The sequence below is a fragment of the Balaenoptera acutorostrata genome, chromosome 20 (genome assembly GCF_949987535.1).
Source record: "Balaenoptera acutorostrata chromosome 20, mBalAcu1.1, whole genome shotgun sequence".
Classification (NCBI taxonomy): domain Eukaryota; kingdom Metazoa; phylum Chordata; class Mammalia; order Artiodactyla; family Balaenopteridae; genus Balaenoptera; species Balaenoptera acutorostrata.
Genome location: NC_080083.1, coordinates 12,713,460 through 12,740,769, shown reverse-complemented (window position 1 = coordinate 12,740,769; position 27,310 = coordinate 12,713,460). Strand labels below are relative to the sequence as shown.

Sequence of the window (27,310 nt, the reverse complement as noted above, 5' to 3'; positions counted from 1 at the left end):
ATTTAAAATATTGCATTTAAAAGCTTATGGGTTGTGTCCAAAGCTATACTTAGAAGAAAATTAATTGCCTTAAAAAGTTCCTTATTCAAAAAGAAAGGATCATATTTGTAAGTTGTTGTTAGTAACCTGTCTGTGCCTCAGTTTGTTTACCTGTGAAATGGTGATGGTAGTATCCACCTTAAAATTATTGAATGCATATTATGTGTCAGAACCTGATACATTGTAGCTACTCAAGAATGGTAGCTGCTATTATTATCAATATTATTACTTAAAGTAAGAGGAAGGAGTTAACAAAGATTAAAGCTGAAACAAATAAATTAGAAATAAAAAACCTCATGAGATTTGATAAGTAAATCTAAACTACAGATTTATTTATAGCCTAGAAAAAGATAAACTTCTGTTGAGGGAACAAAATAACAACAAAATAGGTAACTATTCAGCTAGTCAAATACAGATAAAAAGAGAAAATAAAAATACACAAAATTAGGCATTAAGAAGGCATATAACCACAGATGTAAAGAAGATCAAACAATTTAACAATAGATGTTAATAGACATTATGTTCAACCAATGCTATTATATTGAAAATTTTATTTGAAGCAGATGCCTTTCTGGGAAAGTATACATTACTAAATTTAACATGAGGTGAAAAACCTGACCGGCTCAATAATAATAATGGAATAAATTGAAAAAGTTCTCAAAGAATGATCTCTCCAAAAGTTTCTAGATCTAAAAAAAAGAAAAAGTTTCTAGATCTAGATGGTTTGCAGGTAGTTATTTGAAACTTGTAAGGAACAGATTTCCTTAGAACTTCAAAGATAAATAGGAAATTTTAAAGATACTTAAGGATAAAGACAGATTATTTGTGAATGACAGCTAGGCTGAGAGCAGACTTCTTAGCCATGGGACAATGGGACAATATCTTTAAAGTGGTGGTAGACAGCTGTTTCAGACATTTAAAAAAAATGAAGGGAATATATCACTTACAGACTCTCCCTGAAAGAATTACTAAAGGATGTACTTCAGCTAGAAGAAAAGAGAAACCAAAAGGAAAGATGCAACTAAAAAGTGAGAAGAAATAGGTAAACTATGTTGATAAGTTTAATTACTGACTGGAAAAAGGAAGTATTTTTTTTTTAAAAAAAGGATTCTTGAACTAAATTTATAAACAAATGTAGGAAGAACAGTGGGAGGGAAGAGTTCAGTAGCTATTGTGTCCTCTCCTTCCTCAGGAGAGAGATAGCAAGTAAGTTTAGAGTTTGTTGGAAAAATATAAATATGTGTATTGGAAGTTACAGGAATACAATATATAGCTCTAAACTAGCAGAGGGATATAAAGAGAATTTAAAAATCTTTATCATACTGAAGTCAGGAAAGGAGAAAAAGGAAAGAAAACACAGGGTTATTAAAAACACAAAATGATAAAAATAATTCTAAATACATTAGTAATCACAAGTAGAAATTAGCCTATGAAAATATCAGGCTATCAGATTGGACTAAAAATGCAGCTATACTCTACTTAATAAGAGACATGTCTAAAGAAAAACGACATGGAAAGATTTAAAGAAATAAAAAAAGATATGCTGGAGAAATACTAATCAAGAAAGCTGGTGAGCAATAGTAATATCAGACAAAATAGAGTTTTGGGGAAAAAGTATTAGTAGGGATAAAAGGAACACTCCTTTGTAACTAGGGAATCCTTCCCTACTCCTGATTTTCTTGCTCTGTGTGGCACCCCTGGCTCTCTTCACCCTCTTGATACAAGGCTAAATTTGGGAGTAAGAACTTGATGTGTATAGCTGTGTTCTTTTCCCTTTCCCTCTTGGAGCTGGCTGCCCTCAGGGCATCCCCCCTGCTCTCTGTACTGTAAGTCCCACCTGAGCAGACCCCACGAGAGGAGGCTTGCCCCTGCCCAGCACTGCCTGTGGGTGTGGGTAACTCTGGGGTGTAGTCAGAAGACCCACTGCACCTTCACAGTAAGCTCATGTGCTTCCTCTTCACCTTTATCAGTGCCAAAGGAGTTATTTTAATTCCCGAATTACTTTTAATTTCTTTTTTTCTGTATTTGTTCATAACTTGGGCAGAGAAGGATGCCCTTTACTGGACCCCTCAGAGGCCTCAGCCTACATGATGATCAAAAGAACAGTCCACCTGGAAGATCTAACAGTCATGAACTTGTATTTAGTAACATAGTCTTGAATTTAAAAAGGCAAAAACTGGTAGGAATATAAGAAGCAGACAAATCCTCATAGTGGGAGATTTCAGTAACATCTCTCAGATGCCAATGGACCAAGTAGACAAAAAATTGTGAGGCTATAGAAGATTTGAACAACACAGTTAACAAATTTGATCTTGTAACATACATTCTTGAACTCAACAAAAGAGAAAAAAATACATTCTTTTTCAAGCTCAGATGGAACATGAAAAAAAAGTCCATGTATCAAGTCAGCAAATTTCAAATAATTAATATCATACAGGGTATGTTTCCTGAATATACAAAAATTAAACTAGAAATCAACAATGAAAATACTGAAAGATAAAACTCATATATTTGGAAAGTTAAAAAAATAAAGAAAACCCTTTTAAATAACTCAGGTGCTGAAGGGGAAATCGCAAAAAACTGACAAAATATTTAGAACTAAGTGACAATGAAAATACTACCTACCAATGTGTGGGATGCAGTTAAAGTGGTACTTAGGGAGAGATGTATAGTTTTAAATGCATTTGTAAAAAAGAAGAAAGATTCAATGTGTAAGCATGCAGGTCAGGATGTTAGAAAAAGAATAGTAGAACAAAAAAACCCAAAGAAAATAGAAGGAAAGAAATAAAAAAGGCAAGAATAAGCTAGTGAAGTAGAAAGCAAAAATAAAAAAAGAATAGAGATAATAGACAAAACCAAAAGCTATCTCTTTGAAAAGATTAATAAACTAAACCCCCAGCAAGGGCTGACTAAGGAAAACAGAGAAAAGATAGAAACAGATACTATTTCCACAATGAAGGAAGGGACAGGACTACAAATAGAAATGAAGTCTTAAGAGAATACCAAAAACAATTTTATATCAATGCATTTGATGGATAATTTTATAGAAAAAAAAACAAATTACCAGAAGTGACTCAATAAGGAGCAGAAAACCTAAACATTCACCATTAAAGAACTGAATTGGGGCACTTCCCTGGTGGTGCAATGGTTAAGAATCCACCTGCCAATGCAGGGCACATGGGTTCGAGCCCTGGTCCAGGAAGATCCCACATGCCGCGGAGCAACTAAGCCCGTGCGCCACAACTACTGAGCCCACGCACCTAGAGCCTGTGCTCTGCAACAAGTGAAGCCACCGCAATGAGAAGCCCGCGCACTGCAACAAAGGGTGCCCCCCCGCCCCCTGCTCGCCACAGCTAGAGAAAGACTGCGCAGCAACGAAGACCCAAAGCAGCCAAAAAAAAAAAAAAAAAGAACTGAATTGATAGCCACAGGTATCCTCCCAAAGAAGAACAGCAGGCCCAGAGATTTGTCTGTGAAATCTCACACAAATTTTAGCAAACCTTTAAGGGACAGAAAATTCCTATGGTATACAAACTATTTCAAAGAATGAGATGCTCACCAGCCATTTTACGAGGCTGGAGTAACACCTTGATATCAAAACCTGACAAGGGAAGTACAAGAAAATAAAATAGGCCAGTGTTGCTATTGAACATAGATATGAAACTCTAAATAAAATATCAATAAATTCAGCAGGATATGAAAAAAATAATACATCATAAGGAAGAGGAGTTTTACCCGTGGATTGAAAATATAGCTCAACAGAAATGTAATCCACCAGGTTAACAGATTAAAAACCATATGATTATCTCAGCAGATGCAGAAAAGCATTCGGTAGAATTCAACACTTTCATAATGTGCTGAATGAATCAGGGGAACAGGCTAAATTTAGCCTTATGGTGAATCCCTTTATAAAGCAACTTTCATCCCATTTATATTTTACGTAAATCCAGATTTTCAAATATTAGTTTTCCTTTTCATAAAGGTTTAATTGCATGTCAGACCCAAATATGTCCAGAAGCTCTGCCCAGTTCTTCTGGAGAACACAAAAAACCCACAAAGAAACAAAAAAGTAATGTCGAACTTGAAGGTAGCTATTTACATTTCCCGTATTTCAGTTGCAGTCAGCTGTACCAGGCAGGTTCTTTGAGTATCCATTTCCCATGGGGTCCCTAAGTAGGATTCCATTTTCCAATTTGAGTGCAGTATCCAATGCCAGGGTTGGGCGGAATGAGGCAGGTCTGACCCAGGGTGACATGAAGCAGGTACCTGCCTTGTGGCCTGGCGTGACCTCAGCCACCTTTCTCATTGACTCCATTTCTGTGGACACCCCTTTCTCATCCTCATCCACGTGTGCAGGTCCAAAGTGAAGACAGTACATGAGCGGATCCCCTTGGCCGGACTGAGCAAGTTGCCCAGCGTCCCTCAGATTGCAAAGGTAAAAGCTGACACTGAGAGGAGGTGGCTTCCTCTTTTAGGCCAGGTCTGGCCTCTGGGCTGGGGGCGGAGGCTCTTCCTGGGTGGGCTCTGCCCTTGGGGAGGGGAAGGCCATTGTCCTCTTGGGCCCTTGACTGCATGGATGCAGTTGGGGGGAGCGGTTGGTGGATGCCCCCCTTTCCTCTACACCTTGCCCATCTCATCCTCGCTGCTGAGGCTGATCAGGGAACAGGATAATCCATGGTCTCTGCCCCCAAGTTCACAGCTAGTTCAGGAGACAAGAGAAATGGAGAGACAGGGCCGGAGAATAGAGGAGGAGGGAGGGGAGGGGGCAGCTGGGGAGACTTCACAGCAGAGGACAGTTGGGCTGAGGGATGACCGGGCTGTTGATTGAGATGGAGGGGCCCCTCAGGTAAGGAGCCATCAGCTGATGGAGGGGCCCATGTCACTTCTCTGGGATCCTGGGAACTTGGAAACTGAGTGATCAGAGTGGGGTGAGAAGGATGGTCAGCTGGGTGGGGTTGGACCCACACTCTGGGAGTGGGAATGCCAGGCAGAACTGTGCCTGATACCTTCGGTGGCCTCACTTCAGCAGGAAACCCCAGGAAGGTCCCTTGACTTTCCTGACCGCATGCGAGTGCGTGAGCAGTGGCCCCAGGATCTGACCCCAGGCCCCCTGACCCCCGCAGGTCTTGGCCTCATGCTTTTTTTCTTGGTGGGCAGAGGAGCGCAGGTGCCCTCCATGGACGTGGCCCCTGAGCTGTGTGTTTCTCTCTCCCTGCTTAGGCTTTCTGTGACGACGCAGTGGGGCTGAAATTCAACCCGGTCCTGTACCCCAAGGTGAGGACCTTTCCCCCCTCCCCTTGCTCAGGGCTCTGCCATTTGGCACGGATTTGCACGCCTGTGGCTCTGTGGGAAGTTCTCTGCATCTTGGGGGGTTTCGCGGGGTCTCCGTGATAAACCTCCATGTCTCCCCCTCTCCCTGCCCACCCCTTCACAAACTGATCTGCTGGAAACCCGTCCTCAGCCATGCCTGGGTCCCCAGCCCGCTAGAATTGGTCCCCAGCTGTGTGGAGGTGGCAGACAGGTAGCAATGTCGCAGCTTCTCAGTCTGGTCGTACCTGCCTGAGGCCAGTGCTGAGCTGGGGATTCTACCTCTAGCTGGGGGGCTGCTGCAGACCTGGTCAGCCATCAGGAAGGGGGCGAGGGGGGCAGAAGGCAGAACCCCACTAAGAAAGAAAAGGCCAGACCTCGGCTCCCTGTTGCCAACGTTACTACAGGTCTGAGGCCTTACAAGCCTCGGCCGGCCCCTAGTTAATAAACTTGGCTGGTTCTCTGTTAACAGTTTCCTTAGGCTTGGCCTGATCTTGACCCCAGTTCTAATATCGGGGTGTGGGTGGGGAGAGGAGCGATAATAACGAAACAAACTCCCAAGCCCGCTCAAGAGCAATTACGCTGTGAGAGGACTTAATCACCCATGGACAGTGAATTGCTTTAAATCGGCCATAGGAAGAGACCCAGGGCACTGGCTGCTGCTTTGCGAGCCCGCAGGGCCTGGGGAGAGGCCATGGAAGCAGGGCAGTGCTTCCGGACATCCACCGTGGGCCGGCTGGGGCTCGCTGGGGCAGGCTGGCGCTGATTCAGTCCATTCCGAGTCCCAGTTCTGACAGCCAGGAACCAGGAGGTGAGACGTTTGATGAGGGAAGAGGGGTCCTGTCCCGGCTGGGATACCCAGAACCCCCTGGAATGAAGCCTCATATCTTCACAATTGGGCTTGACACACTATTCGTCCCCATGAGGGGGCTGAGCTAATGGCAGGGTCCTCTCCTGCACAGAGAATGTGCCAGAGCCCTTCTCTCAGACACCTCTTTTACCCCCCGAGCATCTGTAGGCGCTTCCCAGTAAGATGCTGTGCTCCATGGAATATTTTCTATCATTCAGACTGCCCTCCCCTTTATAATTAAAGCTGAATTAGTGAGGTTTAACCCAGCATCAGAACCCCATCATAAAGCCCTAACTTAACTACAAGTTTGGCAATTTTTGTTGTCAAATCACAGCCACTGAGAGAACCCGATGACTCTCATTTTTGCATAGTTTTCTCTATAGCTTGGAAAGCCTCCGGCTCTGGTAATAATGGGAGAGCAGCTGTATTTTCATGTTTTCTAGATTGGAAGGACTGCTTCGTCCGGCTGGGATGTTAATCTGGCTGAGATGTGTGTGTGTTTTTACAATTCACAGAGTTTAGAATGTTCCTTGGAAGGTGTCCATGACCAGATGCCTCTTCCCGGGCAGGGCAACTGCTCCAAGCCTTTGACTCATCCCAGGCGGGAGTGGGGGGCGCCCTTTGGGGTCGGGCAGCGCTGTTCTTCTAGGGGGAGCTGAGAAGTGTCCATTTCCTTAGGCAGCTGAGAGCCACACAGAGATATGTTGGGGGTGACAACCTGACATGGGCCACATACTCTGGCCAACAAGTCATGCCTGGTTTGTTCTTCCTGTAGCAAAACGTGTGGTCGAATCCCTCCTTTTTATTGCAGAGACCATCCCAATAGTCCCCAAGTCTTGTCTTTCCTAACAAGCTGGTCCAACTCTGATCTTTCTGGAGGGTTTACATAGATGATGGTGATAATAGCTGCTGTGTGCTCAGCACTTCATGTGCTTGATCTCCCTGAATCTCCACAGCCACACGTCTCCATTGAACAGGTGAGGAGGGACTTCCCTGGTGGTCCAGTGGTTAAGACTCTGCGCTTCCAATGCAGGGGGCACATGTTCGATCCCTGGTCGGGGAACTAAGATCCCGCATGCTGCACAGCATGGCAAACAAAATAAAAATTAATAATAATAATAATAATAATAAAAATAAAGAAACAGATGAGGAAACTGAGGCCCAGCGAAGTTAAGTGGCTCACTCAAAGCTGCACAGGTGAAAGCAGTGGATTCAAAATGAGAGCCTAGTGTTTCTGACCAACTCTTTGAAGCACAATAGAAAATTAGATGGAACCAGTGGTCAGGGTTTTTTTGTTTGTTTTTTCTTTGCATATTGAATTAGCGTATGTTCCTCCTTAGAGACCTCTTATTTTATGGATAAAGGGGATTGAAGTCTGGGCAGGAGCCGTGCCTTGCTCAGAATCACACTGCTGCTTAGAGGTGGAATTGGAGCTAGTATCATCCTCGCTGACTGGTTTTGGGGTCCCGGCTGCACTTTTTACTCCCCAGATAAAACACTGGGGTAAAGTCAGTTGCCCGTGTCCTGCTGGACTGCCTGTGTGTCCGGGCCTTGACTGGCATATCTGGAGGGAAATGGAATGGGTGATCCAGAGGTTTGGTCACCACTGGGGGAAGTCCAGGGGCTGGGAACAGCTGAGACCTTTGGAGTTGCATCTTGACCATGTACTTTGGACTTCACCCTTTCTCTTCCTCCATGTGTGGATGTTTCATATCAGGGGGGCATGTTCTCCACCAAAATGGGTGCTTCCCCTTCCGCTTGCCTCCTCATTTTGCCTCCAAGGTAATAATCTGATTTCTTCTTCCCACATTTTCCAGGCCTCCCAAATGATCGTGTCCTACGACGAGCATGACGTCAACAACACATTCAAATTTGGGGTCATTTATCAAAAAGCCAGGCAGGTAAGCATCACGAATCCATACTGGTCACTAGAGCCTGTGGGTTCTCCCTGGGGACTTTTGTTTTCCCATCCCCCAAGCACAGGAGCCCTGCATTAGGTTCTTAAATACTCTGAACACAGTGACCACATTTCATATATGAATTAGACTGCAGGTGGTAGAATCTTCAAGGTGGGCTGCTGCTCTCAAAAAGGCCTGCAGATCCCTTAAATGGTAATGTAGCTTTTCACGCAGTGAATTCTAATCCTTCCTGGCTCCCTCCGCTTATATTTAACAATGAGCTGTTCGTCACAAGAAAAGTCAGACTGGGTGGAGGGAATGGATGAGCACCGGCTGCTTTCTCCTTGCCCACCACTCTCCTGGCTGGGAATTAGCTTTTGCTCCCCAGACTTGAGTAGTGTCCTGGCATCAGCTGTATGCTCTCTGCCCAGCTCTGTGTTCACTGATGTCACGCTGGTAGCTTGAAATCAGCCACGATGGAAGTATTCACACCATGGAAATGGGCAAACACCAGGGCTTCTGTTTCTTGTCTTTGGAGAGCAGGTTGTTAAAAATGTTACCGGTACACAGCGCTTGTCCTCCTCTATCTCTTGTAGCGCTTACGTGCTGCTTTGGCGTCAGTTGACCAGAATGGTGTTTCTCAAAGTGCGTTCCGTGAGACACTAGTCCAGTGAGGTACTCTGTGAACAGATGAGTTCCAGGGGGGTGGGTGTGGTCAGTTGTGTGGGAACAACTTTAAAGGTTCTAAGAACCCCCAGAGTAGAGACCTCTTTATAACTTTGTTGAACTGTGTTTCCCATACGTATTTGACCACAAACTTCCTATCCTCCTACCATGAACTTTTATTAGCATCCTGAGAAGTGGTCTGCTGAACACACCGGTATTTCCTCATCTGGGTTGTATGGAAGAAGGTTCCACACCTATTTCATCTTTGTATCATCCAAGAGCCTAGCATGGGGTGTTTATATAAATACACTCAATTTTTTGTTATGTGAATGAATGAATGAATGAATAAAAGTTTTGACCCTGTGAGTGGTAGGTCGATAATATCTTTCAATATTATCTGTGTCATCTTTTTTGCGTGACAGTGTCTTTCTCAACTGGATGATAGCTGACTTCCTTGTCTGAAGATATTAGACCACAAGAGGCATGTGTTGGCTTAAAAACACTCTAATTAATGAAGGCTTGTGGAGCTGAAAGACCAACACAGATAAATCTTATAATTTAAGGGAATTATTCAAGTAGGCACTCTAATTATTTTCACATACTGCATTTTTATTTTGTACAGCTCTGATAATACAGTCCCACTAATTAAAGCTCTTTGCTTGTGAAATTTACCAAAGCAGATATCATAAGGTGATTACAGTCCAATATTCCAGCAGAGTTATAATTACTGAACATTAACCATCCACCTCTGAGAAGGAGGCTGAAGGAGTCTGTATGTTGTTTATGTACCTGACACCGCTGAGGCAAGGTGGGGTCGCCCAGGCAGATAAAAGTCTTTTCTTAAAATATTTGGATTGTTGTTTTGCAAACCTACATTGGGGGGATTAATATGAACATTTGTTGCGTGAAAGCCCTATGCTGGTCTTAGGATATAAATAAGCCCCATCTAACTCTCTGTTTGTCAGACACTTTGCTAAGCCTGTGGAGGATACAATAATGACTAAGAACATCTCTCCTGAGTCCATGGTCAAGTTCAAGGCCAGTATAAAAATAAAGACAGTAATACCAGGCTGGGTGTAAATCCTAGAGAGAGGTGCACACCCCAGAGCATAAGCTGGATTGTTTTCTCAGGAGAAGATGTGTGTTGCTTGGAAGCAACTATTCTCCCAAACCCTAGCTTCATGACCTGGGGCATACAGCATGCTGGACTAGAGTTGGGATGCCTTCGTGGCATGTGACAGATCAGGCATCGGGAAACCTTTTCTGTAAAGGGCCAGATAGTAAATATTTTAGACTTCACGGGCCATACTGTTTGTGTTGCAACTATTCAACCCTGCCTTTGAAGTTCAAAAGCAGCCATAGACAATACTAAATGAATTGGCCTGGCCATGTTCCAATAAAACTTTATTTATAAAAATAAGCAGTGGGCCCAACTTGGCCCCCAGGCCATAGTTTGCTGACCCCTGCTAGAAAGCAGTGTTTTCCAAATTTTAGACGTTCACAAACCACATCCAAGATCGTGTCATTCTACCCTTACATTTTTTTATTGCACCTATACCACTAACTACTTACTTTTCTTTAAAGTTTTCTTTCACCTTAAATTCAATTTTTAAAGGATATTTTATATCACTACTCTTACTGGGAAATTAGTATCACTTGCATGAAATGAAGGTAATTCTAAAAAGAAATACTGTAAAAAGATAAGATAAAGTTATTGAAATCTAGCTAGACTCTGTTTCTTATTGAAGGCTTAGAACCTGAGGTCGGTTCTTTTTTCTTATAAAGCAGGCATTAAGGAGATGTTAAAGAATCACCTGTTGGAGGCTTCCTCCTTAAAGGGATTGCACAGACTGGAGTGTCTTTGTGTCATCTTCAGCTGTTCATTGCCATCTATGGGTGTTTGCAGAGCCTTCAGCTGTTTGCAGAGCCTGCCACTGTGGGCAGAACCTTTTGATCAGGCAGGGCCACTCAGTGTTTTAAGCCTGTCACGATTGCAGAGCTTGCTACTGTTTTCAGCTTTGCTTTCTATTTTTAAAAAAATGGTGAAACTTTTAATTTTTTGATATTTGTAAATTTACATGCTGTTGTATTAATAAGAAATAATACAGGGAGATCTTGTGTACCCTTTATGCAGTTTCCCCCAAAGGTAATGTCTTATAAAATGATAACACAGTATCACAGCTGGGATACTGATGGTGATAAAATCCACAGATCTTATTCAGATTTCCCCAATTTTACACATACTCATTTGTGGCATGTCTGTGAATTATATTCCATTGTCTGGATATATCACATTTTGTTTATCCATTTGTTAGTCATCGTATATAATTTTATCACACATGTAGGTTCCACAGTCAAGATATGGAAGAGTTCCACTAACACTAGGATCCTGGTGTGGCTCATGCTTTTATAACCATGCTAACCTCTCTCCTGCCTCCACGCTCCCTTCCCCGGCTCCAGTCCCTAACCCCTGGCAACCGCTGATCTGTTCTCCAATTTCTAGAACTTTGTCATTTCAAAAATGTTGTATAAAAGGAATCATACAATATATAACCTTTGGGGATTGGCTTTTCTGCACTCAGCGAGATTCATCCAAGTTTCTGAGTGTATCGATGGTTCGTTCCTTTTCATTGCTGAGTAGTGTTCCATGGTATACCTAGATGTACCACAGTCTGTGTAACCATTCACCTATTGAGGGATAGGCATCTGGATTGTCTCCAGTTTGGGGCTGTTATGAATAAAGCCACTGTGAACATTTATATACAGGTTTTTTATGTGAGCAGAAGTTTTCATTTCTCTGGGATAAATATTTAGGAGTACCATTGCCTGGTTGTATGGTGATTATATGTTTAGTTTTGTAAGAAACTGCCAAGCTGTTTTCTAGTGCGGTTGTTCCATTTTACATTCCTACCAGCAACGTGTGAGTGATCCGTTTTCTCTACATCCTTGCCACCATTTGGTGTGGTTACTATTTTTCATTTTAGCTATTCTGATAGATGTGTAATGAGATCTCATTATGGTTTTAATTTGCATTTCTCTAACAGCTAATGACATTGAACATCTTTTCTAATTGAACATCCTATTTGCCATTTGTATATCCTCTTGAGTGAAATGACTGTTCATGTCTTTTGACCATTTTCTAATTGGATTTTTTTTTTACTGTTGAGTTTAAAATTTTTAAATAACAGCTTTATTGAGGTATAACTGACCTACCATACAATTCACAATTGCATGTGATTTATATCTCAATAAAGTGTACAATTTAGTGGTTTGTAGTATGTTCACAGAATTGTGCAACTATCACCACTAACTTCAGAAAATTTTCACCACCCCTAAAAGAAACTCCATTCCCATGAGCAGTCACTCCCATCATCCTCATACTCTATAACTCCTGTCAGCCACAAATCTATTTCTGTCTCTATGGATTTGCCTGTTCTGGACATTTCATATAAATGGAATCATAATATGTGGTCTTCAATGTCTAGTTCTTTTACTTAGCATAATGTTTTCAAGGTTCATTCATGTTGTGCAATGAATCAGAACTTTATTCTTTTTTATGGATGAATTATATTCCATTGTATGGATATATCACATTTTGTTTATCCATTTGTTAGTTAATGGACATTTTGATTGCTTCTACTTTGGGGCTATTATGAATAATGCTGTTACTAATATTCGTGTACAAGTTTTTACTCTTTTTTTTTTTTTTAAAGCCTTATTCTTTTAAATTTTATTTATTTATTTATTTATGGCTGTGTTGGGTCTTCGCTTCTGTGCGAGGGCTTTCTCCAGTTGTGGCAAGCGGGGGCCACTCTTCATCGTGGTGCGCGGGCCTCTCACTATTGCGGCCTCTCTTGTTGCGGAGCACAGGCTCCAGACGCGCAGGCTCAGTAATTGTGGCTCACGGGCCCAGTTGCTCCGCGGCACGTGGGATCTTCCCAGACCAGGGCTCGAACCCGTGTCCCCTGCATTGGCAGGCAGACTCCCAACCACTGCGCCACCAGGGAAGCCCCGTGTACAAGTTTTTTTGTATGGACTTTTGTTTTCATTTCTCTCGAGTATATTCTTAGGAGTGGAATTGCTGGATCATATGGTGACTCTATGCTTAGTTTTTTGAGGAACTGCCAGGTTATTTTCCAAAGAGGTGGCACCATTTTACATTCCCACCAGCAACGTACGTGGGTTTTGATTTTTCCACATCCTCACCGACACGTCTTATTGTCTTTCTTTTTGATTATGGTGTGAGTGGTATCTCATTGTGTGGTTTTTTTTTTGTCTGTTTGTTTGTTTTTGGCTGCACCTCGTGGCACACGGTATCTTAGTTCCCCAACCAGGGATCAAACCCGTGTCCCCTGCATTGGAAGCGTGGAGTCCTAACCACTGGACTGCCAGGGAAGTCCCTCATTGTGGTTTTGATTACTGTTGCATTTTCAGAGTTCTTTATGTATTTTAGATACTAGTCCTTTGTCAGAAGTCCAACTATTAATTTTTCATTTTTGGATCGGTTTTCAGTATCAAGTCTAAGAATTCTTTGCTTCAGCTTTGCCTTTTTTTTTTTTTTTAAACTGAGCAGCAGCTTTTGTTCAAATAGAAAGTCCTCCTTAACCAGCCCCCCAAATCCAGCTCTGTTGAGTGAGCCTCTATTAGTCCTTCCTCCCGTGGATGACAGAGCCACTGGATGGCAAATGAGGGGGATGGGGAAAGGAAGAAAGGGACCAGGTATCTGGACAATCACATTCCTTCTCTTGGCAGCAACGAGAAGGCTTATTTTTCTGAACTCCTGTTCCTGATCCTGTTTCTCTTTCAGACCCTGGAGGAAGAGCTGTTTGGGAACAGTGAGGAGAGCCCAGCTTTCAAGGAGTTCTTAGATCTGCTGGGAGACACCATCACGCTGCAGGACTTCAAAGGGTGGGTTTTAGCCAAGTGATGGCTCTGCCCCTATTGATGAGGCCCTAGAGGAAGGGTGAGGGCTGACTGCGGAGTTTCAGGGGGTGGCATGTGAGAGTTAACAACATGCACAAGGAACATGGGATCACTTTTCAGCAAATGATCAACATTCATTGATTGCATCTCGAAGGAATCGCTGGTACAGGGGATAATCCTGAATGGCAGATGGTCTGAAAGGCATTGACTTTTGCCCTTAGGATGCATGATGAAATCATTCCACCTGAGATTTGCCTTCCTAATTACAGTTGGCTCAGACTGAGAGTAAAATGAATCCACCTTCCCTTCCAGGTGAGCAGGTCACTCACCTGCTAGGCATTCCGGAAAGAGGACCCTATGTAGTTTTGGGGGAAATGACCCATTTTAGATAAGACACAAAAAGAATGGTTAATTAAGAGTTGGTGCAAATACCGTAATCCCTCTGGCAGGAATCTATGCAACGGTGTATGGTTCTCTAAGCGGACAGAAAGAATATTGGGGCTATTTCTTGGAAAGCTCTGGCCTTTGATGTTCCTTGACAAAGGCAACACTTGGGGAGGGCCTTCGGACCTGGCCAGCCTGTTCTCTGCTTTGTGGCTGGCACACGGCTGAGCCCTCAGAATTTCCCACCTCAGCAGCCGCATTAACAGGATGTCCTAACGTGTGAACGCACTAGCTCTGTGTCTGGCATGGAGTAGGTGCTTGATTATCACTTATTTCCTCTGCTCCCTTCTCTCCTCCTCTTCCTTCTCCTTTTTCTTTTCTCCTCTTCCTCCCCCTTCAAGGTCATCACTGCTGTCTGGAGCCAGTCACACATGGGTCAAAATCCCATCTCTGCCACTAATTAGCTCTATGACTTTGAACAAGTGACTTAACCTCTGCAAGCCTCAGTTTCCTTGTCTGTAAAAAGGGAGATAAAGATAGTACTGACCCCACAAGCTTGCTGGAGAATTGAGATAGATAATGCACGTGGAGCACTTAGGCCAGTGCCACGCAGAGTAAGCACTGGTCGTCATTGTTATTGTTCTTATTATACCACCTTCCATTGGCTCTGAGACGCCATCCTTATAAGATATATCCTGATTTCAGAGAGGTTAAAATGGGAAAAAATGTTCCATCTTGCAACTGATGAAATAAAGTATATTAAAACCAGGAAGGACCCCAGAGGTCATGTAATCCTATCCCTTTATTTTCAAGAGAAAGGAAACTGAGGCCTGGAGAGATTAAGTAATATGCCCAAGGTCATGTGCTGACTTAGTGGCAGAAGCTGGTCTAGAACCTGAATGCACCTAACTCCTGGCCACATGTGTTTTCCGCCATGTGGGGCTGAGCACATTTCTGGCTTAGTATTACAGTGCTTGGGGTTGGGGGGACCTGATGTTCAGGATCTGTTTTACTTCATTTTCTTAAAGGAACATGTATCCCACTCTCCTTGCTGAAGAAGATGAGCCACGGCTAGCAGCCATGTTTCTATAGAGGAAGAAGGGGCAGCTCTGAGAAGCCCACCCAGTTCCTTAGTATTTTTTTTTTCCTGCCTGCAAGGAGGTAGCCAGAGAAGGGACCTCCTTGGATACCTCCCATCTGGGTGCTGCTGTGGTGGGGTCTCCATATCTGGGGCTGGCTGGGTAGAAGTCAAGCATCTGGCCCCTCTTCTCGCTGACTCCGGATACTCCTGTGGGGCTCACCACCATCCAATAGGATGGACGGCTGCCCTGGCTCTGGGCTGAGGACCTGGACACAGCCTTGCAGAGAGCAAAGGCTTATGCCCAGCCTTGGGGGCCACTAGCAGCTGGGACGGCATTTGTCTGGGGTTGTGGATGGACAGACGACCTCTCTTCCCATGGTGTGGAGGGGACACAGCCAAGGCTTGGAATGGAGGTTCTGCCTTTGTCTTTTAAATAGTAATTTATGGTTAGAAGCCAGGACTCATCTGCTTAGAAGATGAGCCTTATCTGCTTTCCCAGCATCACAGTCTCTCTGCCCTCAACTCTTCCACATCCTCTCATTCTCCTGCCCCCATGTCCTTAGGGAAGGTTGTACCAAGTTGCCCACTTCCCTTCTCTCTCTTTCTCTCTCTTCCCCTGGCACTTTCCCGTTTCCCTGACAGTTTCCGAGGAGGCCTGGATGTGACCCATGGACAGACGGGGGTGGAATCAGTGTACACGATATTCCGGGACAGGGAGATCATGTTTCACGTCTCCACAAAGCTGCCGTTTACCGAGGGAGACACCCAGCAGGTAACCGGGTTCAGGATGGCTTCGGGAGCCTGGGGCGTGTGAGGTGAAAGCCTGCGTCTGGTCTGGTCTCCCTGGAGAACTGAGGCCGCCTTCCCCATTTTCATAATCAAGAAGCCCGTCTGTTCAACTTTGTTCCTCTTATCAAAACCTGAACTACTGTGTTATTCCACCAAGGCGGCAGGTCAGCAGCCTGTGTGGGAGGCGGGACAGGGCTCCTGGTTATCCCACTGTGACTGATGGGGTAACAGTGGTTAAAAGACTGTTTCCCAGGTGATCAGGGGCAGAGCTGTGAGCAGAGCCCAGGTGCCCTGATCGTGTAGGCTGGTGATAAAGAGTACATGACGGGGTCTGCAGGTGGCGGCTTGAAGCCAGCTCTGCCACTGAGGGGTATGAGATTCTGGGCAAGCTGGTAATCTTGTGTCCTCATTTGCCTCATCTGTAAAGTGGGGATAACACCACGTACATTAGAGGGCTGTGGTGGGGATCACGTAAGGTTCTGACTGTGGGGCTCAGTACGATGCCTGGCTTGTGACAGGCTTCCTACCTCATGACTGTTCTGTCCAGGCCACTCTTCCTGGCCCAGAGACGTCAAGCTGGTTATTGCATGTGACACCCCCGCACCCCTCTCCAGCTTGTCTAGTCATACAGCCTTACCTCTTAGGACACCTGCCGTGGGCAGGAATCCAGCCTTTTCCTTGACTGGAGAACCCTGGATGAGACCTCTGCTTCCAGTGTATTCCTCCTTTCCCTCTCATTTGCTGCTCCTGACAGCTGCATGTCCCCGGGGAGGACCTGGCTTTTTTTTCTCATTGAGCCCTGAAACCAGCAGCTGGTCCCTGGCTGTGGTCCCATTTGCCCCGTCCCACTCTTTGTACCATTTCAGTCTCCAGGAAGATAAGGAAGGAAGCTAGGCGTTTCACCAAACTCGGACCCATTTGTTTCTGAGCAGGGAACCCAGGAGGGAGCACAGATGTAATATTGTAAACATAGTGCCTGGCTTCTTAGGAAAAAAGGAAATTGGCAAAGGAGACTGCAGTTTGGCTCTAAAATAACTACTGAATGTTCCAGAAACAAATAGGAGCAGGATTCCTTTTGTACCCAAAGTAGGTTTTCTCTCAGTGTTTTACCTTCAGCTCTGTTCCCTCACAGCCTCCCTCACCCACTGCCCCAGCCTAAGACTGAGGGCTGTTCTCTGCCTGGCTTGTTCTCAGTGTCACCTGTTAAGTGGGATGTGCACAGAGCTTGGCTCTCAGCAAGGACTGAATACATGTTAATTTCTCTTCCTAAGAAATGGGATGATGTGTGTGCCCTAAGTGAGACAATTTGTAAAAGTGCCCAGCACGGGGCTTAGTATACAGCAGGTGCTCAGTAAGTGAGAAACTCAGTGGGAAACAGAGCTTGCGTGCAGTAGGTGTTTAATAAAGGAACAAAGTGTAGGTAAGCACCTAGCCTGGATTTGGTATACAAGAGGGCCTTAACATTTGAAATCTTGCGTGGCAACAGCCCAGTATGGTTCCTGGCACACAGTAGGTGCTTGGGGATTGAGATCACCTGTGACAGCACCTGGCAGAGCTTGGGATGCTGAATCAGGGTTGTATTTCTCTCTCTCCCATGACCTCCACCAAGCCAGGTTGCCCCTATTTCTCTGAGCATGGTTCTTCTTCCTTCTGGTGTAGGATGATCTGCCCCCTCCTTCCTGCTCATCCACATTTCCATCAAGTGCTCCCTTCTCTCCCAATCTCCTCTTCCAGGAAGCCCTCTCAGATTGCTACCAGGCCTCTGATTTTGCCCTCTTCTCTGCCCCCATAGTGTCAGGCACTTTGTGGGTAGTGGCTGATTTAGCATTTGCTGGCTGGTGGCTTTGTTAGTGTTCTCAGGTGGCTCCACCTGTGTTTGTGTCTCTCCCAGATCAATTACAAGCTCTCCCAGGGCAAAACCCGTCCTCACTTTTTAACTAGTCTCTGCGAGTCCTGAGTCAGGGCTACGTCTACGTGCTGTAGAGCTCAGTAAGAAGCTTGCCAGCCTCTTCCTGACAACGTAGGCATTTTCCTCATTTTTTTCCTTTTTAGTGGCTTCTAGACATTGAAAGAAAAAGCTCCTTGGAGAGAGAGGTCTCAGCGTTCCGGGGTTTATGTATAATGATAGAATAATGAGGAATTTCCTATAGAGACCTATTCTGTTTTCAGGATGTTCCTAACTGGCTTATAACAATGGAACACTTTTTGATTAGCTCCAGAGAAAGAGACACATTGGGAATGACATTGTGGCCATCATCTTCCAAGAAGAAAACACACCGTTTGTCCCAGATATGATTGCCTCCAACTTCTTACATGCCTACATTGTCGTGCAGGCTGAGAACCCGGGCACGGAGACCCCATCCTACAAGGTAAGGAGAAAGTCCCGTCGGAGGAGGTGGTGGGCCCAGGCACCTCACCACACTTCATGGAATCAGCGATATCGAGCAACACCAGGGCTCAGTGGCTCCTCAGACCATCCTCCAAAATGTGATAGATGTCCCACGAGTTCTCGGGTTTCTGGGGTTTGCGAGCTAGATTCTTGGAGAGCACCTTCTGAGGTCACCTCATCCATCTTGCTGCCTTCAGGTTCACAGCCTCTAACTCAAGGGTTGAGAAGCACCCCATGTCCCTATGTGGAATCTGGTAATGCCATTTGCTAGAGCGAGGCAGAGCCAGAGGAGAGCAGAAAAGAGAAAGTGGAGAGGACTGTCAGGAAAGGGGAGAGGAAGAAGGCGGTAACAAACAAAGGGAAGAAAGGAAAGGGAGAGATGTTCATGGTGAGAAGGGTGGAGAGCAGGGTAGACCCTGGCCACTGGGTGGGCCCCTCTGGTTTAGCCATTCTGGGCAAATGATCTTAATTTGAAGACTCCCAGGGAGGTGGGGTTGTGAGCATCTGGGTCTAAACCTCCTGACCCATTAGTGGGCTTTCACATTGGCTCAGAATCTTCACGGATGTAGATGAGCCTCAGCTGCCCTTATCCTGTCCCCTCCTGATGTCTGTGTCGCTAACCCTCTCCTTTGCTTCTCCATGAGGAACAATTCCAACCTCTTGGGTAACAGTTTCTCTGTATCACAGTGGTGTTGGGGGGCATGGGACCCAAGGGAGATAGACTGAGGCAGGGTTTTTAAAGTGGATGTTAGATAGTTTTTGTTATGTATTCCTTGTAGATAAGTGCAAAATGTGGAGTTCCCATGCTTCTTTTTGTTTTCTGGGGAGAGAAGCCATAGCTCAAACTCTCAGAGAACTCCCTGTTCCCCACAGTGTTAGGAACCACTCTTGTAAAGGAGAGGGAAAAGGAGCCTGGAAGAGGAAACCATAGGCCTGAAATGTTTCCTATATAATAACTTAGGCCAGTGCTGGTCCCTGGGGTTCATGAGGCCATACCACTTCATAGCCATCTTTACAGAATATCAATTTTGCTTGAATATTTTGGGAAATAAAAATGTTATATAATTGTTATATCAGCACAAACCCAGGTGTATGAAGTGCAAAATTCACATCAGCTTTAAAGCCAAATAGGAGGCTTCCAAAACAAAACAAAAAAACCCCACTCTCTCTTGTTGAGGACAGCTGATTCCTTTATATGCCCACGTTCATCCTCCTCTGTCACTGAGCAGTTTTAGCTGAAAAGTTGGAGAAGCCATGGTTTGGGTGTTTTCCTTCAAGGCTTTCACCAACGGGGACATTCATTTCAAACAACTGGTTGATTAATTTGTTGGTGGAAGCAAGTGTCCTCATTCAGTGCCTACTGTGTGGGCACTTGGAAGTGACATAAAGAACCGGCTTTAGGGAAGGGACAGAAGGGGCTGTGAGTGCAGTTCAGCCACTGGCTCACTCAAACAGCCACCTGGTTCTTTTAACAGCCAGTGGTGGCAGAGACGGATCCTCAGAGTAAAGCTGTGTGATAGGAGGGCTCCCAAGGCTTGCCAGGCAGTCATGTATGTCCGTGTGGCTCATCTGCTGGGCCTCTGCTGGCAGAATGAGGCCTCTCGTGGACGTCTAGTATTTGCTTTTAGTTCCTGATAGGAAGTGGAGTTCAGCTAACTGCCTTGCCACTTTCCAAGAGCTTTTGTAGAGTAGGAAAATACGAAAGAGAAAAATCAGAGACCCAAGAAAGCACCACCCCACCTCCAGCGTTGATGCCAGAAGTCTTTACCAAGTCTCCCCAGCTCTCCCCAGGAGAGCGGGGCTGTCCCTTTGATGTGGGACCTTGGGCTCCGCCTGCCAGGCAAACATCGAAGCTGGAGGGCAAGACCTGTGAGTGGGGCTGGGTCGGGGGGCAGAGGGCAGGGAGGGAGATCAGCCCTTCAAGGTGCTCCCCAAAGCTCTGTCCATCCACGGCCCCAGCAGCACCCCGGTGATGGGCAGGCTGAGGAGGACATGGTTAGATCCCTCAGGGGGGTCCAGGTGACACGAGACCTTAGCTGACCCCTGCGGGCTTAGGGGCTATGGCAAAGGAGGATGAGATTTCCTTGGGGGCTGGGCAGTGCCCCAGGGGGCCCCCACTGGGGAGGAAAAACAACAGGGAAGAAGAGGAAGGGGGTGAAGGACAGGGGTGGGAATGTGCAGGAAAGTGTCCCAGACCGAGAGGCTCCGGAATCTGGGGTTCTGGTCCTGGCCCTGCCTCTGACTGCTGTGTGACCTTGGGCCAGTTCCTTCCCTCTCTGGGCTTCTGTTGCCTTCTGTGTGAAATGAGGAAGTTGGAGTAGGCAATCTCTGAGCTCTTTCCAGTTCTGACATGCTGAGGAGGGGAAGGAGGGGGAGTTGAGAAAGAGGGGTGTGCGTGTGTGGATTAGAAAGTGGTTTGGGGGAACTCTAGTATTTCAGGTGTACTTTATTAGGTGCAGGTCAGCAAGGAAAATAAAAAAAAAACATTGAGTGACAGTGGTTACCTCTTATTTGATCTGCGTTGGACACTGTGCTAGGCCCTTAAGAGCAGTCTTCTTGAATTCTCCCAAGCCTCTGGCCAGGCAGGCCTCCATTGGCCCTGTTTACAGGGGAGCAAATTGAGGCTGAGAGCTTAAGTTTCTTAAGGTCCGAGGCCACAGAGCCCAGAAACAGTGGAGCCAGGGTCCTGTCCAGGTCTGACTGTGGTCTTCATCACAGAGCTGTCAGAGCAGGTGGGAACTTGGACCCACGATCTGGGGTGTGCATGAAACATCGCATCGAATTATGTTTCAGATGTGAATTTCATCCCCATCCTGCTAGCTTGGAAGGAAATTACAGCTGAGCCATCGCTAGGACTCTCTCCCCACCCTGTCTGAGCTCATCCTACCCCGACTCCTCAAGTTCTGCAAAGGTGTCGGGAATGTTACGCGAAGCAGACCCCGGAGGCGGTTTCCTGTCCGTGTGCCCTCTTTCCCTCACTACTGGTCTGCTGCTTGAGCAACCTTGCGGTTCTCTAAGGCTTCCAGGCCATGCTTGGACAGACGCGGGGATCTTATGAAGTCTGGAGTCCTCAGAGGCTCCCCGCCTCCCTGGTGTATTCTTATTACTTACACACCCCTGTCTCCTTCCGCTTTCCAGTTCTTGAAGAGTCTCTTCCCCAGAGTCACCTGCTGCCTCTCTCTTTCTAAGCCCTGCCCCCACCCCCGCTGGGAGGCCTTGGCTGGATTTAGAAAACAGGAAGGTGAGGTTGTGTTCAATCAGCTTCTGCTTTCAGCTCGGCAACCCAACCGTCCCCAAGAGGAGGGAACAACAAAGGCCCAGGTGTTTCGCTGGAAAGGGGTCAGGAGAGGGAGCATGTGGGGATAGAGAATAGCCATCAGAGGAAGGATCCTGTCTCCTGCCCGTCTGGCCCGGCTGCCGCAGTGGGCTCGTGGGCGCGTCTGGTTGGGAGACTCGGTTGGATTTAAGAGCTTATCTGCAGCTACTTACCCAGTCAGCACAGACTACTCCAATGCAAGCCTGAGAAGGAGGGGGCATCGGGGTGGGAAGAGGGGAGAGCTGGGCCTGGCCTCTGGCCTCATCCTCGCCAGCAGCCTGTCAGTGGCCTTCCCCCTCCCTCTCCCCCAGTTTTGGCTCCTTGGGTGGAATTCTTGACTTGTGCCACGGGTGCACGGTGGGTGGTGGAGGGGGAACTGTTTAGCAGCTGGAACCAGCCAGAAATCATGTCAGCCAAGCACATACCATTTCCTGACTCTGGGCACTGCCGTGTGGGCCATGAGGACAGTCTTGCACTTGGGGAGAGAAAGTCATATTGACCAGCCCTCTCCCGCTCCCTTCCCCTGCAGACCCTGGCAGGGCCTTTCCTTGGCCTGGCTCCGAGCTGCCTGCTCACCCGGTCTGGCAGACTCTGCATCTGCCCTACTTCACAGGCTGGGGAGGCTGGCGGCATGCCAGGGCTGGGCTCGCGTCCGCAGCCGCCGGGGAAGGGAGAGGGCAGAGTCTCCAGAGAGGCCTGCAGCCTCGTGGGCTGAGAACAGGTGAAACCAGGGCACCTCCGTGCAGAGAGGGAAGAGGGAGGCGTGGGGCCTGTCCTGAGCCTGGGAGACCCTCACACAGAGCGCCTTGGTGTCCTTCCACCCCCAATTCCCAGGCTGGGCCCTGGTGCTCTGTTAGTTCCAGCCTTGCCCGGCCTGACCGACCCTTTGTGTCTGAGACCAGGGCTCCCAAACACCAGTCCATTGACCACACAGAAGCTCTCGGGTGCGTTTAATAGTTGCAGATTCCTGGCTCCACCCCAAAGCTGCTGATTCAGTAGGTTTGGGGTGGAGCCCATGCAATCGGTATTTATTTTTAAACACTTGAAGTGATTCTGACGTCTGGCCGGGTTTGGGAGTCAGTGTTGTCGGAAGGAACCCCAGAGCAGGGTCGGGGTGCTCTGGATTCTCTGTTCATCTCTGGGGCTGATCTCCTGTGTGCCTTTGAGGCTCCACGGCTCTGGGCATCTGTTTCCTCATCAGGAATCCAGGGCTAATAATTCTGCCGATGCCTTCTCTGTAGGATTAGCATCCGGTCGAATGAGGTAATGAGATAGCATCTCCTGGGCTCTTGTACTACGTTAGAATTAGGGTTCCAGGCTGCTCCTCAGCCCTGTCCAGTCGTCTTGCCAAACTTGCTTCCGGCCTCCAGGAATGCAGCTGAGGGTATGGGGATGGCTCCACGCCGTCCGGCCCCACTTCTAGGAACAGTGACTCGGCTGTGCTAATGATGGTTCTTTATTTGTATTCTGGGAAGGGGAGGAGGGAGAAGGGGAGTAGGTCCCCTAGGACCAGGGCTCGGAACTCTCGTCATCCTCAGCTTGGGTCTCCTCCCTCCTGGCCCACACCGAGCCTCTGTGTTTCAGGTCGCAGTCACCGCACGGGAAGACGTGCCTGCCTTCGGCCCACCTCTGCCCAGCCCCCCTGTTTTCCAGAAGGTAAGAAATTCTCCTTTCTGCTCCTCTCATGTCCGAGACTCCAGGTTTCCACGCCTGAGTGGCAGTGGTTGCAGGGGGACTGAACTGGGCTAGAGCCTTAGGAGAACCTTCAGCAGGCTTGGGGAATCTCCTCACTTGGGGTCTCTCCCCACCTCTCCTTGTGCTGCCAGCCTGGCCCAGCACACGGCCTTTTGTCAGGGTGTTTCATACTGGGGTTGTCTTTCTGCTAAAAGAAGGGTTTTTATGCCATGCTCCAGTCCCAGGAGCCTTGGGCACAGATGGCTTCCAGTCATGGAAATGCCACTGTGGGTGTGGAGGGTTGGTTTTCCCAGCACCAGGGAAGCTGGTTTCCATGTTAGCGTCTTAGCAGGTGGGCTTAGGCTGGGCTACAACTGATGAAATGTCGGAAGGGGACCTTTCAGGGGCTCTCCCCAGACCCCCTGTTCTGCCTACCTCTTCCTGTGGCTGAAGCCCTTTGGGCAACAGCTAAGGGTGGGGTGTCTTGTCTGTTCCAGGGCCCGGAGTTCAGGGAGTTTCTCCTCACCAAGCTCACCAATGCAGAGAATGCTTGCTGCAAGTCAGACAAGTTTGCAAAGCTGGAGGTGAGAGCGCGGTTTCTGATCTTCCTCCTGCCCTCCTGGACAGCCTTTCCTGGGGGTCTATTCTTGGGGGCTGTTTAAGGTGGGGAAGCACCATCTTTGCCCCTCTAAGCCTTCAGCCTTGTGTTGATATGGAGCTCTTTCTTCTTGCGGGAACTCCATCCAAACTTTAGGTCTAGTCAACCATTCACCAATCATTTATTGAGTATCTACTGTGTGCTAGGCTCTGTTCTGTTCCCTGGGATACTGGAATACGTGAGGCACAGTTTCTGCCCTTATAGAGCTCATAGGCTGATGGGAGACAGGTATGATGCAGTGCGCTGGACTGTGATGGAGACCAGCACAGAGGCTGCTTCTGCTGATGGGGAATGGAGGGTGTGTTCAGGGAAGGCTTCTTGGAAGAGGTGGCTCTTGAGCTGCTGAGTCTGGATATCTGATGAAGCTTTTGCCAGGAGGAAAGAGTGGGGAGGGTTATTCCAGGCATGAGAAACAGCATGAGCAAAGGCCAGGCAGATTCAGAGCATGACTTTGTGAGGGCGCTGCAGAGGGTTGGATGTGGCCTAAGGAGGATTCATGTGGGGCCTGGAATGGTGGGAGGCCCACCTAGGGATGCTAGTTGGGTCAGATCAACTAGAACTAGAGGTGATGAGTCCCTAATAAAGTGCAGGAGAAGGTGGGAGAGAGGGTAGATTGAAGGCGAGGAGGGCAGGAAGCGTGACCAGTTAGAAGCTATTACGGGAGTCCAAAAGAGACAGTGACAGTGTGCTTACACCAGGCACAGGAAATGGTCAGAATCAGGAAGACCTGATGGACGCCAGTATATAAGGGTAGGGGTAAGTGGGATTGGTGGGGTGGCTCTTGGGCCTTTGTCTTGGGCTCTTTGCTGACATGGGGACCACTGGAGATGAGTTCTGTTTGGACCTGCTGATTGGAGGTGCTGGCAAAGGCTGGGTTGTGGAAAGGGCTGGTCCTGGTCTATGTGAATGGCGCCCCCTGGAGGCTGTATACATGGCCCTGGACGCACATCTGGATGGAGAAGAGCTGCGGGCAGTTGGGTACGAGGAGGCGGCACCTGGGGCAGAGAGCTGGGCTAGGAGGCATCAGGGCAGAGCCATGGGAGGGCAGGGTGGCCCAGGGAGAAGAGGCAGAGGGAAGAGCGCAGAGGGCCTGGCCCGGAGCCGTAGTGTTAGCTGCAGCATTTGTGAGCGTGGATCTCAGCCTGGATATCGGTCCATACCATTGCTGGGATGCAGTTGGCCAGAAGAGCAGCCCTTGGGCCAGGTGTTGGGAGCCCCCCAGGGAGGGGGCACAGCTCTGCCGTCAGTGCCAGCTTCACAGCCCCCACCCTCTTCCCTTCCAGGACCGGACGAGGGCCGCCCTCTTGGACAACCTTCACGATGAACTCCACGCCCACACTCAGGCCATGCTGGGACTGGGCCCAGAAGAGGACAAGTTTGAGAATGGGAGCCATGGGGGATTCCTGGAGTCTTTTAAGGTATGGGCACAAGAGCGGCTGGGGATTGCTAGGGCAGGGAGGCGGGGGGGGGGGCAAACAAGGGACGACAGCAGGGCAAAGTCCACATGACCCTGAGACCAGAGCCCAAGTGCCAGCCAGAGGTGGCAGGACCAGCAGGGGCATCACAGATGTTTGCAGAGGGCAGGGGTCTCAGGAAGTGTGAGTGGTCAGAGCAGACGACAGTGTCTCTGGCATCTTCCACATCCTTTCTTTGATCTGGATCATCTCCTCATCAGACTCCTGGAGTCTGGTAAGAAGGAACAGGGGAAGAGTTAGTAGCAGGAGAGGAGCCCGTGCAAACCAAGAACATTCCTGCTTTCATCTGCCCCTTTCTGTGGTAGGGGAGCCCAGGGCAGGATGGCAGGAGCAAGGAAACAAGCCTTAGGAATCTTCAGCAGCCAGTGTGGGAGACTGCAAGGATCATTCCCAGTTGCCAGGGCAATGGAGGACCTGGCCAGGGCTGGTGGGATGGAGTTACAGGCTAGTCCTCGGGGACTTTGCAAAGGGAAGAGCTTTCTAGCCAGAGTGAGCTACTAAAATAAGTAGTGAGCTTTCTGTCCCTGGAAGTATTCAAGTAGAGCTTGGACAGACACTTAGCTGGCATGGGGTAAAAAAGGTTCATCATCACATGCTTGCCAAGTGCATGTTGGTGCACCCAGCACTTACATCCAGCATCTGATTTGAGGCTGGCTGTAATCCTGTGCAGTTGGCAGAACTTGGGTCTTGTTATTTTTCACTCACACACAAGGGGATAGGCTGAGAGAGGCTGAAGGGCTGCTCAAAACATTACACCTACAGGAGAGGTAGAACCTTGTTTCAAACCCAGATTTTCTGGTCTTTAGGTCAGTGTTCTGCTGGATTGCCCATTGCAGAATGATTTGTAAAGCTACCATTTTGGTGGCGGTATGTGTGGGGTGAGGGTTAGACCTGCCTATATTAGAATCCCAGCTCTGTGCGATCCTGGGCATGGTCTTTAAAGTCTCTGAGCTACAGATTTCTTTTCTTTTTTTTTACATCTTTATTGGAGTATAATTGCTTTACAATTTTGTGTTAGTTTCTGCTGTACAACAAAGTGAATCAGCTCCATGTATGCATATATCCCCATATTCCCTCCCTCTTGAGCCTCCCTCCCACCTTCCCTATCCCACCCCTCTAGGCTGTCATAAAACATCAAGCTGATCTCCCTGTGCTATGCAGCAGTTTCCCGCTAGCCATCCATTTTACATTTGGTAGTGTATATATGTCAATTGAGCGACAGATTTCTTATCAACAGCACAGGGGTGATCAATAGGACCTCTGTCATGGAATCAGTGGGAAGACTCATTGAAATAATGCCTGGAAAAGTACATGTGGCCTGGAATACAAGAAATGCTCAGTAGAAGTGTTAGCTGTTATTACTGTTTTCATGGAAAGTGAAAGCTTAACATACATTATTCCATCGAAAGCCTCATGACTGCCCTCTGTGCCCTGTGAGGAAGGCTATTATTATGGGCATAATAATTTTGGTATGATAATTCATACCCAATTTTAATAATGATGGGTGTGATTTTACATGTGAGGAAACTAAGACTCAAAGAGACAAAGCAATTTGTCCCAAGTCACCCAGCAGACATGGGAGTTGAATCTGGGTTTGCCAGATTCCAAAGCCTGTGTTCTTAACAGCTACATGACACTGCCTCCTGGTTCCCGACTCCATTAAGATTCCACCCATGCTAGCCCAGCCCGGGCAAGCCTGGGGTCCGTCCCTCGCTGCCAGGCTGGACCACAGAGAGCAGGGCAGGGCTCTGATGGCCTAGTTGGGGCCAGCTGCTGAGATTCCTCATGGGGGTGGGTGTAGGGGCTGAGCTGCTCGCCTAGGCTGGTGGGAGATTCCTGGGGCATCTGTTTCAGTTGTGAT

General features: G+C 47.5%; 1 protein-coding gene across 1 annotated transcript in view; it reads left to right on the top strand.

Annotated features, from left to right (window-relative positions):
* RAP1GAP2 (RAP1 GTPase activating protein 2) overlaps positions 1-27,310 on the top strand; it is a 213,424-nt gene that overhangs the window by 168,330 nt on the left and 17,784 nt on the right. The window contains exons 10-18 of the mRNA XM_007177458.2: positions 4,396-4,474; positions 5,260-5,313; positions 8,014-8,097; positions 13,568-13,668; positions 15,791-15,920; positions 18,151-18,306; positions 23,227-23,298; positions 23,814-23,900; positions 25,258-25,392. Of these exons, the coding sequence (XP_007177520.2) occupies positions 4,396-4,474; positions 5,260-5,313; positions 8,014-8,097; positions 13,568-13,668; positions 15,791-15,920; positions 18,151-18,306; positions 23,227-23,298; positions 23,814-23,900; positions 25,258-25,392 (898 nt within the window). The remainder of the gene's footprint in view (positions 1-4,395; positions 4,475-5,259; positions 5,314-8,013; positions 8,098-13,567; positions 13,669-15,790; positions 15,921-18,150; positions 18,307-23,226; positions 23,299-23,813; positions 23,901-25,257; positions 25,393-27,310) is intronic.